At 39.0% G+C, this 18,450-nt stretch overlaps 1 protein-coding gene across 1 annotated transcript in view; it reads right to left on the bottom strand.

Moving 5' to 3' along the window:
* Positions 1-305: 305 nt before the first annotated feature.
* Positions 306-18,450, bottom strand: part of LOC127166296 (voltage-dependent T-type calcium channel subunit alpha-1I-like) — a 53,895-nt gene continuing 35,750 nt past the window's right edge. Inside the window, 11 exon segments of the mRNA XM_051111451.1 lie at positions 306-3,824; positions 5,051-5,247; positions 6,620-6,767; positions 7,975-8,109; positions 9,164-9,310; positions 11,744-12,157; positions 14,204-14,325; positions 15,215-15,293; positions 15,936-16,006; positions 18,015-18,148; positions 18,238-18,347. Of these exon segments, the coding sequence (XP_050967408.1) occupies positions 3,231-3,824; positions 5,051-5,247; positions 6,620-6,767; positions 7,975-8,109; positions 9,164-9,310; positions 11,744-12,157; positions 14,204-14,325; positions 15,215-15,293; positions 15,936-16,006; positions 18,015-18,148; positions 18,238-18,347 (2,151 nt within the window). The 3' untranslated portion in view covers positions 306-3,230.

Here is an 18,450-nt window from a genome sequence, read left to right as displayed (position 1 = left end):
AGTGGTTTGGATTCATGCATGTTGAAATCACAGACCTCACTGAGAACTTCAAAGAGCAGGATCCTCTGACAGCTCATTAAGATCTCATCTGAAGGGAGGCATCGTTACCTGGCTTAAACGAACCATTCACCCTAAAATCACCCTAAACTCGTGAGATGATTCCTCACAGCGGGAAGCTGTTCTGACAGACATCAATGAACCAAATCGACCACTGAGTCCACACAAGACAACTAGAGGCTGTGATTAACTACCCATGCTAACCAAAACTCTGCTGATTCGCTGACATCGGTAAAGCAGTTCAGACACTTTATTAGGATTGTGAATGATGAAATGCTACAGAACATGGGAAATGCATGAATCTCCTCTGAACTTCAGAAGAACAAAAGCAGAATTTCAGTTTCATCTAAATGGAAATCTCTGAGATAAGGCTGGGCAGTATACACAATATGTACTACATAATTTCATTGGCAATAAGTAAACTAAATTGCGTAAATATTGCAATGGTTTAAATGCTTTTGATGCTTTATATTTGCTTCTAAAGCTTTATAAAGACCACGTCAGCAGGCCGGTTTCACACTCATCTCTCAATCCGAGTTTTAACCTCAAGAGCAAAAACACTGATCGAGTTGAGAATTTCAGCTCATTTACATGAATCACTTTTGAATGCTCTATTTCAAAAAATCAATTCAAAACAATCTGGTGGTTCATCATTCAAAAATGTTGACTGAAGTCACATGTGTGCCATTTAACATGCTTCAGCATGTTTCAGTAAAAATATATAGGTCAGTATTGCTATTTATTGTTCAATTCATATACTAAATATCATTCTTGTATTCATTTACTGTAAAACTGTGGAAAACATGCCTGGATTATTTGAACAAAAGTTTCCGGCAACAACAACAAAAAAAAAGTTTCTGTATATCTAACTACACGCTCCAGTGAGAATGATTCGATCACAGCAGGCGCTTTGGAATCGGGGCATTAAAGTCCATGTAAATTTAGATGCAATCATGCAAATGAATGTGCATTAAGAGTCCTTTACACACAAATCAGCTGTGTAAATGAGAAACAAAATCAGTAAAAATCATTTCACTGATCTGCCTCCGTTTCAGCATCTTATTAAAGACCAAATACATATGCTACACATCATATACTGGCAGTGATGCAAGAACACTGGAGGACTGAAGGGGGCGATAGAGTTTGTCTCTAAATGACTGAAAAATCATAATTATAAGATTCTTTATCCTGAAGAGAAAACTAACCAGTGAAGAAGACAGTTTACAGTAATGGCAGCTTGAGTGACGTTTGCGATTCAAGCTTGCATGGCATGCATACGAACAATTGAATGTATGTTTTGGGCCACAGAAAACATGTTTTTGTTTTTAGGGAGATGTTTGTACAAAATGCAAAGTGGAAGACAGGAATGTAAAATTACGTAAGAATGAAATTCCACTTAACACTTAAAAAATAAATCAACACTTTTTGCCACCTTCACAGTACAGTGACATCATCTCTCATGCATGATTTCCAGAGACAAACATCAGCTCTAATCCTAGTGAGTGACCGCGCCGTCTATGCAGGAGTCAAGGAACGTGCAGGATAATCCTGCCCATGATTACACCTGAATTAATCATGTATATGCTGTGGGATCTTCTGATAACCACATGCATGGTTTTCCCCTGCTGAATGATTAAACTTGATGGATATGGTCAGACCAACTCCAACATTTGTGTGTTGTTTCACAGGCAACTACACACAGAAGATGTATAGTTGAGAACTTCTTGATTTCTTGAGAAGATGTGAACCAACTCACAGAGTTTAGGATCAGAGCTCATGTTTCTCCTTCTACCATCATTATGCTAGAAACACAGAACATCCAAAAACAAACCCTACAGAAGATCCTCAAACATCCTGTAGAGTCCAGCATTCAGTGTGTGTCGTGGTTTGGGCTTGAGATGTTTCCTCAGTCAAGTCAATGTTCTTAACTACCATCACACATTTATAAACTCAGCCAGTAGCTCTAATGATCTGTGGGCAGCTGCTAAAACTCAATCCTCCTACATGAGAACGAAGCCAAAGACACCGCACTCACGTGACGTCAGAATTACTGCACGAGATCTGAACACAGACTCAGAAATGATACGCTTCTAGAGCAATGATCAGTGTAATGATGCTCATTTTGTGTCTTTAGCTCATTTTCAGAAGTTTAAATGGTCCTGCATTGAAGGAAACATCAACAGAGAACCAGAGGTGCAGAACCATAGGTACCAAATGAACTTTTACTGCCAAAGCACCTACCATTTTGGATTTTACACATCAGAGCTTTCATAATATTACCAGTTCACTGCCAAAAGTTTATCCAGTGCATCAGAATGTGACTTTTGCTGTAAAACAGTATGTGAAATGAGTAGCATGTTTGAATTCATAACAGCAGGCAAAAAGCACTTTGATGACCTACTACTACTAGTGGACACTTCAATATCCCATACGGCCATGGCACGGGAGCTTTGCAGCATAGCAATGGTGTAGGTACATTCATACTACACACATCGATAATCAAACATACAGAAGTTATTTTTAAAATGGTCACAAAGTTCATTCCTCATGAAATGTAGTGCAGTACCTAAACACTATCAGATTTTGGATGCACTTCTTGTTGTTTCGCCGTACAAGCATCTAAAGCGTCCTTGGGGGAAAAATCATTATCACCTGATATTAGTCAAGTTTATGCTTCAAACAAGACAATTTGCAAACAATTTTCTGTCTTATCCTCCACAGTGCCTAATTTCAAGGACGTTTAGATGCTTTTATAAGAAAATGACTTTCTCAACCACAGCACACGTAACTGCAGTAATTCCGACATGACATGAACGCAGCATCATACGGCACCATTCTGCATCTGAACGCGTCACATGCTACACGCCCAGTGTCGCTTAAAGATCGCTACACACTCAGGCTGGTGAGGTTGTTAGTCTGTTTTTGCCTATGAATGAATGAGTTTGAGTTCCTCATGTTCCAGAACATTCTACGCTACTCCATGACTACTGCATCTCCTCCGAGGCGTCCAGTGTAATGCCCTGAAGAAGAAATGACACTGTGTCGCCGTGGCTGCGAGCTTCAGATGGTCAGTAGCAGAACAGGAAACGGGTTTGTGTCACTCGAGACAAACATGGAGACGAGTTCACAGAAGAGACCAAACACTGTCCCATACCTGAACTGAACTGCGCTTTTCATCTGTTCTTACGGCAGCTAGAACCCACAGTCTGGCTGCACGTCTTGGCGTCAACAGGTGACGCATCCCTCTCAGTTTCCTCACTCGTTGCTTCAGTCCAGGGATCAAATCCGTAAAGGCACCTCCCGTCTTTATTCCGAACCGCTAGACTCCCCTGTACTAAACTTCCAGTGCTGTTGCACTTCTTGGCCAGCGGTGGTGCCAGCGAATCAGGCGGGTGCAGAGATGTCAAAGAGAAGCTACTCAGATTATCCGACAACTGTTCAGGATTACCAACCTGACCGGCTGGTAATGCAGCTCCTCCCGCCCTAATCCCGGATCCGGTGTCCTCATCGGAGGGGTCCTGTCGGACCAAGTTAGGATTTGTGCAGTCACTGTATCTGCTCCGATTTCTCTGGCGCCCCCTGGTGGCCTGGAGGTTGAACAGAGTCTGTGGAGTGCGAGATCTCTGGCTGAGTTCTGGAGGGGGCGCATGAGTTCGGCAGATCAAGGGTAGCGTAAGATCTCCTGGCTGGGGGACGCCCTCCTCCGGCATGGTCTGCAGGCTGCTCGCTGAACTGCCAGTGGCCAGTGAGGAGTTACTTTGGGACGGCTGAAGCAAGAAATGACAAGTGAGTCAGGAAAGAGAAACAAACCTGGATCTGGACATGAGGGGGTTTACTGACCCAGATCCGGTTCGCAACTGCACAGAAAACTGCTGGGTTGTACCCAACCTACGGAAGTCAAGAGTGTACCAGACCTTCTGGAAATCAGCTTTACAATGTATTGAGTTGATAGTGAGCTTTTGAGAAAGAGTTTGTCGCCAGATTTGACATGGTTTTCCAGTGCAGTAGCCTCAAATCTTGGAAAGACATTCTAGGAGTTTGAGGCAGTTAGTAGCAAGTAAACTAGATATGCACAAACCATCTGGTCTAAAAGTGGGCTGCTATGAAATGTCCCCAGGAATAAGGTCTGTTGTCAATAGTGTAGAGATGTTTCTATCACTGCTTACACTGAAGTCACTTTCAAGCAGCTTTCTGCTGGTCAGTGCAGCAAATTTGCTGACCAACTTTTAAAAGTGAAAAAAGTGTGAGTTGTGACATTTGCCAAGTATGGTAATTTGTGCTCTGTATTTAACGCATCCAAGTGCACACACCTTACTGAGTAGTGAACACATACACACACCATGGACACACACCAAGAGCAGTGGCCAGCGATTTCCCACTGCTCTAGGCAAATTGCCAATTGGGGGTGGTTAGAGAGTTGGACTTATAACACAAAGGTTGTGGGTTCGAGACAGTGCTCTCTTTCACCCTCAATAATACCATGAGCAAGGCACTGCTGTGTGTGTGCACTTGGACGAGTGAAATGCAGAGCATAAATACTTGGCCAAATACAGAACAGCATACTTGGCCACACATCACGTCACATCCTTTCCTTTTCTTTTAAGGGCACCTTAGTCGTGGGTATTGATGGTAGAAAAGGTTGCTGTTCATTAATTTCCCCAGCCTAAAACTCCGTGACCTTCGGGTTACAGGTCATTTTGACCATTAGGCCACAACTGCCCCTGAACATGAGTGAACCCATTCGGAATTCCAAATTGAGTGGAGTCCTATCGGAATAAATGACTTTCACATGCAAAATTTTGCCAATCAACGGTAAATATGACTGTACCTTAACTGGATGAAGCTGAAAAAGCTGAAAAATGGACCTCACTAAATGCCTGAAGTAAACATCTGTCTACCTGAGAGCCTTTCATCCTCATGTTGGACACTTGACTTTAAGTCCTGATAGAGTTTGAATGGTCATCTGTCATGTTCTACAAGTGCTGTCTCTTACCTGAGAGCCCATGACCCTGGTGTTGGCCCCTGGGGACCTGAGAGAAGCCCATGAGGCTGGAGATGTGTGCCTGGAGCCCGGCTGGGGCGCTGCGGTGGCAGGGCTGCCCTGGGGGATCGCAGCGGTGGTGGGGTGGAAAAACTCAGGCGGGAGATGAAAGAGAGGTGAAGACGTCTGGCCTTCTCCTCCACTGCCATCTGCCACACACACAAACCATCACTATACACTACAGCTTCTAATATAAGATATACAGTTGTGCTGATACATAGTTGTGCAAAACTACATATTTTCAAACTGTGACTAGTTGTGGGTTTCCATTTTCCATGCTACTATATAAAACAGCTGTCAAGACGAACATTGATGTTGGTGTGAGAAAGCCTAGCTAGGACGTTCTGGGTGGTTCCTAAAGGTGTGCTGGATATTCTAAGTGGTTGGTATGAATTTTCTAGGGTGTTACAGGTGGTTGCAAGGGTGTTTTTGATGGTTTCTAGGAAGCTGCTGTGGGGTTCTGGCTGGTTGATCTGTGTGGATTCAAGGGCATTACTAAGTTATTCTAGGTGGTGGTTAAAATGTTGATAGTGGTTGCCTGGACATTTTGAGGTGTTCCTATGGAGTTTCTAGGGTTTTCTGGGGCGTTGCTAGGAGGCTACTGTGGAGTTCTGGATTGTTGCAAGATGCTTACTAGCGCGTTTTGTGTTGATGTTGCAAGTTGGGTGGTCTGGGTGATTGCTATGCTTTTGTTAGAGTGATCTATGTGATTTCCTGGATATTTTGGGTGATTACTTGGGTGTTGCTATGGAGTTTCTAGGGTGTGCTGGGTGGTTGCCAGGGTGATCGCAACTGTTCTTAGATTGCTATGATGTTGTGGCTGGTTGCAAGATGCTTACTAGGGTGTTCTGCATTGCTATTAGAAGTTTTCTATGTGGTCACTTGGGTGTTGCTAGGGTGTCTTGGTTGGTTGCTAGGCAGTTGCTAGGGTGATCTATGTGGTTTCAGAGACATTACTAGGTAGTCGCTGGGGTTGCTAAAGTGTTGCTGGTGGTTGCCTGGCCATTTTGGTTGGTTGCTATGGTGATGCTGTGTGACTGCTAGGGTGTTCTAGACAGTTGCTAGGCCATTGCTATGGTGTTGCAGATAGTTGCTAGAACATTGCAAGATGCAAATTAGGGTGTTGTGTGTTGCTTTTAGATGTCTTCTAAGGTGCTGCTATGAGGTTGCTAGGGTATTTTGAATAGTTTTTAGGCCAATGCTGATGGCTTCTGTCTTGTTTCAAGGTTGCTGCAGTGGTTGCTAGGGTATCCTGTGCTGCTGATAAAAGGTTGCTATGTGGTTGCTAGGGTGTTCTGAGTGATTGTCAAGGCATTGCTGTGCAGCACTGAGGGTGTTCTTAGTGCTTGTGAGGCTGTTGCTAGGGTGTTCTGGGGATGGTTTCTAGGGTGCATAGAATAAGCCAGATGCATTAATGGAACAGAACACCAAACACCACGACACGACACAGCCTCAAATGCGTAACAACACGTATGATGTATACGGCACTTCAGAGAGTAGGACACACAGATGGCGTCTGACCTCCACAGTGAGCTGGAGACCAGAGCTGAAGACCCGTCTCACGCCGCACGTCCCGTCTGTCTTGCCTAGGACTGGAGACCTCACTTGGAGGAAGAAAGCGTCTGCACACAACCTCGTCTGTGCTCAGATCAGCGCTGCCCTGCTCCTCCTGTACAGACACACGGTTCACTCATATCACACTGTACCTACAGCATATTACAACTGAATCAAATCTGAGAGCTACAGTGGAGGAGATGAATTTCAGTTCCTTACACAAGCATAATGACGAAGTATAGAAATATATCACATGAATCTCACAGACTATTAGGATGATGCTTTTAGTCTATCCCCTTTTATTTCATATGGACAAAAAGCAGCATGAACAGAACTGTTAAACATCTGAAAGGAGTTGTTTTCCCATTTCCCAAAACAAGAAGCAAAAAACCTAGGATATTCATTCACCAAAAAAGGAAAAAACAAAAATAAAAATGAACAATAAATTAATAAATAACAAAAAACAGCACTTCCCTGCCACACAGAATCTCTTATTAGGTCTTTGCCAAAACACATAGAGGAGTCTCTTTTTATCTTTTGTTTATAGCCATGTAAAAATAAAGACTTTTACATTTATTTTCTCCATAGAGTGCATTATAATAATTGTAACCAAGCAAACATTTCACAACATAAACTGCTTAATCACCTGTTTTCAGTAAGATTTAAATCAACACAAGTGTTTGTGTACCTGCCATTGTGCATTTAACTTGAATCACGCCCAGGAGACGTCCGTTTTAAAGCAGTGGGCGAGTAATTCACCTCTTGATTGAATAAAAGCCTACTTTGAGATTGTGTTGACAAACATGTTTATAGCGCATTATTTTCAAGGGCTTATTACAAAAACAGTGCTGCAGCTCTTTAAAGTCGGCTAATTTTCACGTAATGTATCATGACAACCTAATGCACTTGCTGCTGATCTATGTAAGTAAAATAACTTGATTGGTACACAGAGTGTGAATTTGTAGGGTTATTACAGAAAAGCTAAAATGTGTTTAAAAGTCTGTCCAAATCGATTTTTCTTGGTTTGACCCCAAAACGTTTAAACGTCAAGCTTCGCCAATGGTGAGTACAGGATTACACATGATTATTTCTTTAAAGTGTTCAGTACAAGTCAAGCATGTTCTTGAGCTTCTCCACATGAGTCTGAGAGCAGAAGCATCAAAGACACTGATAGTACAAGACGATCCTGCTGAGACGAACCCAAAGGAGCTTCACACACCCACACGAGAGACCCATTCACTTATCAGTTAATTAAGCATGTCAGTAATGATTAATCAGCATGACAATGCAGAGCTGGAGTGTGTTTTCTCTCATGCACACACCTTACAGTCCCTGTCCAGCAGCTGGTAGTCGCTGTGCTCGTCCAGGCTGATGTCATCAGGCAGCGCGGGTGAAGAGGATTTATCTGACAGCTGCTCCGACATCAGAGACGTTTGCTCGACCTCTGCCAGCCGGATCTACAAAACACACACCGTCACCACAGGAAGCTGTCAAACACTGGTGCACGCAGAGATCTGAACACTCACTCGCATGACCTGCTGCACTCACAATCACACACACAGTGTGATCCGTCATGGACGGGATTTCATATGCAGCTTCTTTTCTCATTTTTCTTAAAATCTGCCTGAAGGAGATCTCACACTGTATGCATAAATGTTCAACACCGAACCCTCATGTTTCAGATGCTTTTTCAATATTCATTTAATTTAGAATTAGTCGTACATGTGACACATTCAGCCATGATGATGTTTCATGCAGTTCTCTGAAAACGTGATCACTGATGATCATCTTCTGTCTGTCGGGCTTTACGACGGATGAGAATCATATTAACGGAGTGATTCTGATTTCAATGAAAGATTTCGACTCCTGAATGATTTCATTAGTGCAGGTTTTCCCAAATGAGGGTTTGCAAATTGCAGAGGGATTAAGAGTCAATGAAAAGCTAATATATACGTATCAGGTAAAATTAAAGTAAATAATTAGATCTGTATGATAATTGCTATATAGCTTAATGTGATTATTAATTTAAAGGCTGCAATTTAATTAAATAACTGAAAAGACTGATGCGATTCAAAACTGTAATATATTCTTTAATATAATAATATAGTCTTTATTTTTATAATTGGAGTTCAAACATTATTATCACTATTACTAGTAATAATAATTGTCATTATAATAATAATAATAATTATTAATATTATTAAAATTAGAGATTTGTAAACATGCAAATGTCCAATCAAATATTTATTTCTCATTTTACAGTACAACTGTACTTTACAACAGTAATGTATATTCTGCCTTTATTTTTATCATTTTATATAAAATACAATACTACTAAAATAATTATTTTTAATAGACTTTTAATAACTCATATTTGTAATAATTTTAACTTAAAAGGGTAACTAAGTAAATACTCAATGTCTGAAGGGTTCAACTTACAAAAAAAAAAAAAGTTTGAGAATCAATTTAGCAAATTGTTTGGAGTTTTTAGGAAGCGTTAGGTATCCTCACCTCTCCTGATTGGCTCCTGCCGTCTCGTCTGATTGGTGGAGAGCAGTAATGGTGGAACACAGATCCTGATAGGTTATCAATCATCTGCATTTCTCCATCCAGAGAGTCCTTCATCAGCAGAGAGACGCTCTCCAGCCACTGGTTCTCCTGTCCCAAACACACACACAAACTTCTGACTGACGTGCATTAGATCTCCGGACACACACTGGATAATAAAATGTCTATTTTTCTTATGCCATTTTTTCCTTGCACGCTTGTTAGAGATGTCTGGATATCTGTACTGGAAAACAAGACAAAAACACACACAGATGAGTGTGTCTGTGTGTGTGTGTGTGTGTGTTGGTGTGCACTGAAGCGTTCAAGCGTGTGGACGGATCAATCAGTCAGAACTTTAGACGGATGAACTCCAGTGACCCGCCGGATGACCCGAGACCATCAACACACACCATCAGTCAGTGTCGCATCAGACGAGTGAAAAAGGGAAAATGATGAGAAAAACCCATTTATTTTATTAAATAAACAGACTGATAAATTGGTTTGGGTGAGCGGTGTCATTGGTTTGATCTCTAACGAGAAGCAGCAACTAGCAACAGGAGTGAAGGACTAATAAATTCCTATGAATTCTTGTGAATTTGTAGCAGCAAGAAAACTGATTCACAGTTAAATTAGAGTGACATCTTATTTTCATCCACACTGTTTAAAGTCCAGCGATAACAGCGGAGCGTCCAGCAGTGTGAACGCCCACCGCAAGCAGCAATAAATCACTGTCAGTGCGAACGACACATCGGCGTGTGATTCACTGCTCATCACGTGCGGACAGATTGTTTTGTGTTTCAGCTGCGACTTCATTTCCTCTGATGACTCACAATGTGTCTCCATTAACACACACACAATCACTGGGCCATCAGATGTCAGGGAGGAAATCTACAATTGCTCAGTGTAATGACTCATGACAGATTCATGACTGCCGTCCTGCTTCAAAAATAAACCTTTACAGTGAGATTTTAGGGGAATATTATCATCTAAATATACAGTAGGTAATGAATACACCTGCTCTAATGACACTCATCTACTCAAACACATGTACAGTACGTGAATCGCACGACAAATGAAGCACAGTTAATGCATCAGATATGAAGATTTTTGTGATGTGCAGCAGCAGATCAGTCTTAAAGCTTGAGGTGAGTTCAGGTTTTAAGGTCTGTTCACACCACGAATGATAACTACAACCAGGGGTGGGCTAAGGAGGCTGAAGCCCTGAATGTTTTCAGTAAAGCCATGAATGTTTTATTACCATGTCTTGTGCATATCAAGACTTTTTCAATAATATCATTTCTATTAAACCAGCACTTAAACTGCAAAATGCAGCTGCTTCTGTATAACTTTATAATTACAATATCATTATCTGTCAATTGGTTACTGGTTACTGTTAGGTTACTGTAGCAACAAATTGCTGATTTTGTAGAACACGCATGTAGAGCAATTATATGCATGGTTAGCATTTCGCATCGTCAGTGATTTTACTAAGTGTCAGGGCAACAATTAATTAAAAAATAAGTTATTATTAAGTGATTTAAATCGTAGAGAAAATATTGTCTTTTTGCTCTGATTGTAAGCAAATCCATATTGTGCACACTGCAGTGTTTCGGTACTGAATGAATATGCCGTTTTGAATGAACTGATTGAATAAATGACTTGACTCAGTCATTAAGACAGTGGTTTGCTGCCACCTACTGGAAATTTTAATTTCACATTTAAGTGTCATTCTATTTTGTTCCATCATTTCATATTTCTGTGTTCTAAATTTTAAATTCTATTAATCGCATAATATTATATGTGTAGCCTATAGAGTTCTGCGTGTTTAATTATACTTGTTCTTTAAAAAAAAAATAAAAAATAAGCCACTTAACCTATATAACTTTTAAACATTTTATTTGAAGGACGTCTAGGCCAAGCCCCGGATATCCACTCACCCTAGAACCACCCCTGACTACAACCATAAATAATGCATTTTAATAATCACCAGTCCAGTTGATAAATGAGAAAAAACATTGACAGCCAATCAGAATCTATCTGACTTAAAGTGGCAGATGACAAAACTACAGCGTGATTATAAAATAAACAGAGTTATCGTCCGCTGGTGTGGACATTATTATAGTTATATCTTTATTGTTGTTTTTAATAAGTTATAGTTTATCATTAGATTTATCGATATAGTATATTATATCAATATACTACTATACAATATATCATATATTGTTATAGTTGTCATTACAGTTAAAATTAGAGTTATTATAGTTATAGCAATCATTACAGTTAACATTATAGTAACTATAACAACAAAATTATAAACCAGTCACAATTCAATATGAAAATGTGATGACATCATGACTGCCATTCAGTTTCATTCCAAGTTAGGTGGGAGTTTCTCAAACTTTAATTAGTTTAAATCTCAAAAATCTGACTTTTGTCAAATGTTTTGATCATTTCTTCACAGTAAATGACTCTGAAATTGTGTGTGTGTGTGACTGAAGCGTCGTCTCGTTCCCTGTTCAGTGCGTCAGTGAATGTGAGCCGCACCTGTGCAGGTGAGTAGAGTTTCCTCGGGTTCTGCGTGTCCTTTGTGCTTCTGCGCGGTGTGAATCCGCTCTGGCTGGCGCTGTTGTGCGTGTGAACCGCAGCCATCGCCGCCTGTTTGTTTCCGCAGCCTCCCGCCGGCTTCTCGCCCCCATCGGCCCCGGTCAGACGGTCCAGACGGCCCAGACAGCACAGGCCGCCCTGCGCCAGCTCCATCTCGATCTCCGCGTCCATCTCTGCATCCTCCTGCGCCTCCTTATTGGAGTCGTCCAGGTGCTTCATCAGCACGGCCACCACCACGTTAATCAGGACGAACTGAGCCGTCAGAACGAAGCTCACGAAGTACATGGGCGAGATGATCTGCAGGCTGGCGTTACACGAGTAATTGTCACCCGGCGGACACTCGCGCAGCGTGTCCTGTGAGCACACAAACGCTAATGATTATCCAGTTCTGATCAGGCACAAGTCTGACTGTCATTTAATCATCACCAGTGCAAAATAGAAACCATGAAATCGGCTGAACATCTCCCGTGCAACACTGGTCGCACTATAGCGTGTCATATATGTTTTAAACATGGAGGCATTTCACACACTGTCTGTTTTTGCTTAAGGCAAGACACCACAGGCAAAACATTGTTTCTATTTGTGTCTGTAGATCGTGAGAGAAAGTCGGTGAGATTTTTTCAGGGTTCCCACTCTTTTTCGGTGATCATTTTCCAGGACATTTTTATTTTAATTATGGCGGGAATTAAAGACATGGAGAACGCCCTAAAGTAATATATTCCGCTCTCGAGAAGTCTTTAAAAACATACAGTTTATGACCATGACCGAACTATAAAATCAGCTCTTTAATATGACCTCACAATTATACAATACAAAAAATGTTGAAAATAAAATCAATTAAATTAGGTAATTATTTATGCTAACAATAATATTAAAGAAACATGTTTTTAAATATTGGCATGTATCCTTTTAAATATTTGCTTTATAAAGGTCAAATGAAAAACACCTTAAACACCTCTGATTGGCCTTTGCATATCACTGTTCATAGAAAGTGATACAAATATTCATGGAAGTGTTTGAAAGCAGCCGCCTATCAGCGAGCACTCAGTCGAGTCTGTACTTAATACTACTGCAGAAAGGCCGGCATTGTTATGTTTTTACAATTTCAGTATCGATGTGGCAAAGAAGTACTAACAGCCTACTGTTGACAATAATCAAAATCATTGTTTTACTTAGTAATTTACTGAATTACTAAAATACTTGAACATTAGAAGGTTTGGAAACACATCAATGTTCAAACTGTCAAAAGTCAGTATCTTGATTTTTCATGGCCAATTAATTTTTTTTTTCAAGCAAATTCCTACATGACTACATGAACAAGATGTTTTTATTTACACGGACAAGATGGTGTGAGTGTTTTAATATCTTTGAAGGGAGCCGACTGTCTGCAGAAAAGTTTTGATGGCATTTTTATTTTATCTGATAATACAGCATTCATGAGCAAAATTTTATGGATTTTCTTCCAATATTTTGCACATTGTGAACAGTAAGCTTGTTCTGCCAGTATTTTCTCCTCTTTGCGTTCGTCTTCAACATCTTTGCCCTTTGTTAATGTCCCATTTACAGACTTTGTAATATTTCCACACAAAAGACATTTGGAAGTATCAAACAGAGATCGACTGAAATAAAACAAAAGAGCTGATTGCTAATTGCACATTTGGAGCAGAAACCGGCCGGTTATGATTTATGGCAGTTCAAACGTTTTTTTTTTTTTTTTTTTACTACTAGCATTATTTGTTTCGGGCTTGGCTAAAGGAAAACACAATTTTTTTTTTTTTAAACCGTTAATAGTTTTCCAGAACAACTAAGACTTTCCAGGACATTTTCCTTTTTCTCTCATTTCCCATGTGTTTTCCAGGACTGGAAAATTAGTCACCAATTTTCCAGGTTTTCCAGAACGCGTGGGAACCCTATGTTTTCGTCACATTAGCAGCATTTACAATATCCAAAACACAGTTTTTCTTTTTTTAACCTGTATTATTCAATGTTCAGATTTCTGTACTGGAAATGCATGCAAATTAGTCAATATTTAATTAGATAATGCCTCATTTGCAAACCTAAACATAACATTAACGACAATTTTTGCAGAATGTTTGCAATTCTCAAATTGCAAGTCACAGTGATATCTATTTTTTACCCTATACACGTGTGGTGTCTTGCCTTAATTCAGCAAGATGTATTTATCTATGCAACTTTCCAAGCGTTAATCTAGCAGCACACACTGGGACCAATTACTCACCTACCATCTGAAAAAAGAAAGAAATAATATTGGACCTGACATTGATTTGACACGCAACAGAACAAGAGAAACACTGACTGAATGCAGCTGATTTACTTTTTTAGCTGTAGTTTGGGGTTTGTGTTCATATAAAGACTCAGTTTCAGCAACAAGAGCTTTACCTTCATGATGCCGTTCCAGTTATCTCCCGTAGACACCTGGAAGAGAGTTAGGAACGCCATGCCGAAGTTTTCAAAAGTGGCGTGACGACTCATGCCTTCACACGGGTATTCAACATTACACACTGAAACAACACAAAGAAACATTAGAAACAGAGGATTTAGTAATTAAGTAAATACTGAGCAACACTCAGTAATTATCTCATGAATGAATCACATTTTGATTTTATTAGATTTTTTTCATATGTACACTATTGTTCAACATTTTAGGGTTTTCTAAAAGAAGTCTCTTCTGCTCACCAAAGCTGCATTTATTTGATAAAAATACTGTGAAATAGTGAAATATTACTGCAATTTAAATTAGCTGTTTTCTATGTGAATATCTGTTATTTATTTCTTTGATCAAATCTGAATTTTCAGCATCATTACTCCAGTCTTCAGTGTCACATGATCCTTCAGAAATCGTTCTAATATGCTGATTTGCTGCTCAAAAAACATTTCTGATTATTATCAATGTTGAAAACAGTTGTGCCGCACAATATTTTGTGAAAACTGTGATACATTTTACTTTTTGTGATTCACAGATGAATAGAAAGTTTAAAAGAACAGCATTTATTTGAAATAGAAATCTTTTGTAACATTATAAATGTCTTTACTGTCACATTTTAATGCATCCTTGATGAATAAAAGTATTAATTTATTTTCTTATATATGTAAAAAAATGATATTATAAAAGCAGAATATTACACTGTAAAAAACAAAACGTTGTTTCAACTTAAAATAATTTGTTACCCCGCTGACTTAAATTTTTTTGTTTAGTCAACAAAAATATTCCAGTTGTCACTTAAATTAACATTAAGTAACTTAAAATTTCAAGTTGACTTAATAAAAAATTTTAAGTCAGCAGGGTAACAGATTATATTAAGTTGAAACAACTTTTTGACACAATTTTTTGACAACATTTTTTTACAGTGTAGGTGCTTTAGGGCTGAAAAATAAATGATCTTCTCTCACCCAGTTCTCCAAACAGCTCGACTCCGAGCGCGGCGTAGATGAAGAACAGCAGAATGAAGAGCAAACCCAGATTCCCCACCTGAACAAAACACACACAACCATCAAGAGTGTTTGTGTATCCGTCGCTGAGCTCATCTCCAGCACTAAAGCAGCCGTCAACACCGAGAATGAAAGTCATTTAACTCCCAGAATGAGGTTTGCGCTGGTCAGGCTGTGTGATCACGCGTTCACAGCTGCTTTATTGCTTATATTCAAGGTTAATTCATTTCCATTAGACGTGCCGGAAGCCCATCTGAGCCCAGCGAGAGACGGACGGCGTGAGCTCAAGAAAACAAACGCTTATTCACGTTATTCCTCACATTCGCTTGCCTCATACGCACACAGCGGTTTTATATAAATCTAGATTTTAAATCACATGAATTAGGTTACTATTGACACATTTACAGGACTGAAGTGTGATCATCAGTGCAGTTACTCCAGCGAAAGGAGGTTTGTAGAACGACGCCATCTGTTTAATGTGCGTATGAGTGTGAAATGAGTCACGCGTCGCACACGAGAGCCGTTCGTAGCCGTGTTGAACACTCAATGACTCTTGAAACGACATGATGAGAGGACGTCTAACGCTTCATTCACACATCAGACGCTTCTCGTGATTCTCTACAACTTTAGGACTGAATTGTTGTGCAGATACTGAAATCTGTTTGTGTGTGTGTGTGTTCACCTGTGGTAAGGCCTGCACCACGGTATCGAGCAGCGCTCTCATTCCTGTGGCCATCTTCAGCAACTTTAGAACTGTGAAATTGAGACAAAAACACACTGAACATCACGGAATAGACAGAAACATCTTCTGAGACTCAGTTCAGTCTGAGACTCTAAATGAAGACAGAACCGAGATGACAGAGACACAGACGAGACGCTGATGGAGTTTTGAGCTGCGGGACTGTTTTTCAGATCAGACTGAGATTGATTGTGTTTCCTGCTTCACTACTGCTCACACACTTCTGTTGATTTCACTTCACATTTTCATCTCAGCAGTGATTAAAAATGCTCAAACGCTCCAAAACAGACTCCAGCAACAGAACACATCAGTCAGATCACGGTACATTACCGCTCAGATGCCACTGAATCATTTCATTCAGTTTGTGCTCTTTCATACAGGCTTTTAGTCATTTAATCCATTTCTACAATGAAAAAAATGGTGTATGATTTTCACTTAGAAATTTCTAGTAAATTTAGTAACACTCAAAGCCTTTATATATAATGCATTATATAATGCAAAATTAATTACACCCAGTAATGCACCTTTTTATGCACTGAATGATTTCATGAATAATTGTAACCACAGTTATAATATATTAGAAAATGTATCTAGTTACTTGTTACATATATGCATGAAGTGAAATGCATTAAAACACATGCAATTATGATGCAATTTAGCTTTGGATTGCAATTATTTATAAAAATATGTAAATGCATTACAACATACACTATGAATACTTTTATAATGCATTATAAATAAAAGCTTTGAGTGTTATCATAAATTTCACAAATAATTACAAAGAAATGGTAATACAATGAATTAAATGGGAATTTGAAATAAATAGTATTTTCTCCAATAATACTCATCTTATTTAAAAAAAAAAAATCTTATTTAAAGTGTAAATTACATGAAAAATTCTTATTATCTTTTTAGTATTTTATTTTGTTTTTTGTTAGGATTACCGATATTATTTTATTTTTCATAATATCTTAATTGGTCATTTTTTTTAAACGAAACAATGAACGTCCATCAGGTTAGTCCAAAAAAGGTGGTCTCGCATTATGAATTATTAAAAGAGCATCTGAAGGAACATAAAACAATAAATGTAAAGTACATGGATCCACATAAAACATTAACTAAACATTACTAACCTCCTCCAAATTGCAGTCCAGATTGCATTTAATATATTTTTAATTACATAAATGATTTTAAAAATTGACTTTCATGTTTTTATCTGAGAAAAGAGCCTTTATAATTAGCCTATAATGGATTATACAGTGCAAAATTAAATATGCCCAGTAATGCACCTTATTATGCACTGAATGACTTCATGTATAATTGTAACCACAGTTATAACATATTAAAAATGTATCTATTTCTTTGTTACATATATGCATTAGTTGAAATGCATTAAAACACAACAAACTACCAGTGTCAGGTGTAACAAGGAATCTGCAAATATTATGAATTTTAGCTTTGGACACATTTATTTATGAAAATACATAATGCATGAACACTTTCATAATACATTATATATAAAAGCCTTAAAAGTTATCATAAATTTCACTAATAATTACAATTAAATGGTAAAACATCGAATTAAACTGGAATTTGAAATAAACAGTATTTGCTTGTGAAATGTACTCCAGTAATATTTCTTTTATTTTTTTAAAAAATCTTATTTACAGTGTAAATTAAATGAAAAATTCTGATTACTGATATTTTTCTTTTTCTTTTTCCATATCCTAATTAGTCGTTTTTCCAAACAAAATAATGAGCGTCCATCAGATTAGTCCAAAAAAAGTGGTCTGAATGAACATTAAACAATACATTTGAAGTACGTGGACCCACATGAAACATTAACTAAACAATACAAACCTCCTCCAAATTGCATTTAATATCTAGGAGCTCCTGAGGTGCTGCATCTTATGACTTTTTAATTACATAAATGATTTTAAAATTGACTTTCACACGTTTTTATCTCTGAATTCCCGGCGCGTGTGTGTAATGCGCCGTATAAACGAGTGTGTTGACGCTCACCGCGGGCGATGCGCAGGACCCTCATGATGCGGATGATGGTGGGATTGATGGGAAGTGAGGCGTTTATTTCAATCTCCTCCAGAGTGATTCCCATCACAGACAGCAGAACGATGGCCAGATCCAGCTGATTCCATCTGCACACACAGAAACATCATCACACAGGAGAAGATCCTCTGAAAGAACGGCGTTCCCGTTATTTCAGACGCTGCTGACGTGCGCTCACCTGTCTTTAAAGAAGCGTCTGAAGCCGAACGCGATGAGCTTCAGCGTGGCCTCCACCACAAATGTGGAGCTGAAGAAGTAGTTGCAGTATTTCAGCGCCGTCTCCAACGACTGAGAGACACCAGAAAAAAAAAGAAAAAAAAAAAAAAAACAGACTCAAGCTTTACTGCAGATTTACTGTCATTAACAGATGGAAATGATTCATTAACTGCTT

The sequence above is a fragment of the Labeo rohita genome, chromosome 6 (genome assembly GCF_022985175.1).
Source record: "Labeo rohita strain BAU-BD-2019 chromosome 6, IGBB_LRoh.1.0, whole genome shotgun sequence".
Taxonomy (NCBI): domain Eukaryota; kingdom Metazoa; phylum Chordata; class Actinopteri; order Cypriniformes; family Cyprinidae; genus Labeo; species Labeo rohita.
This window is presented reverse-complemented; position numbering and strand designations above follow the sequence as displayed.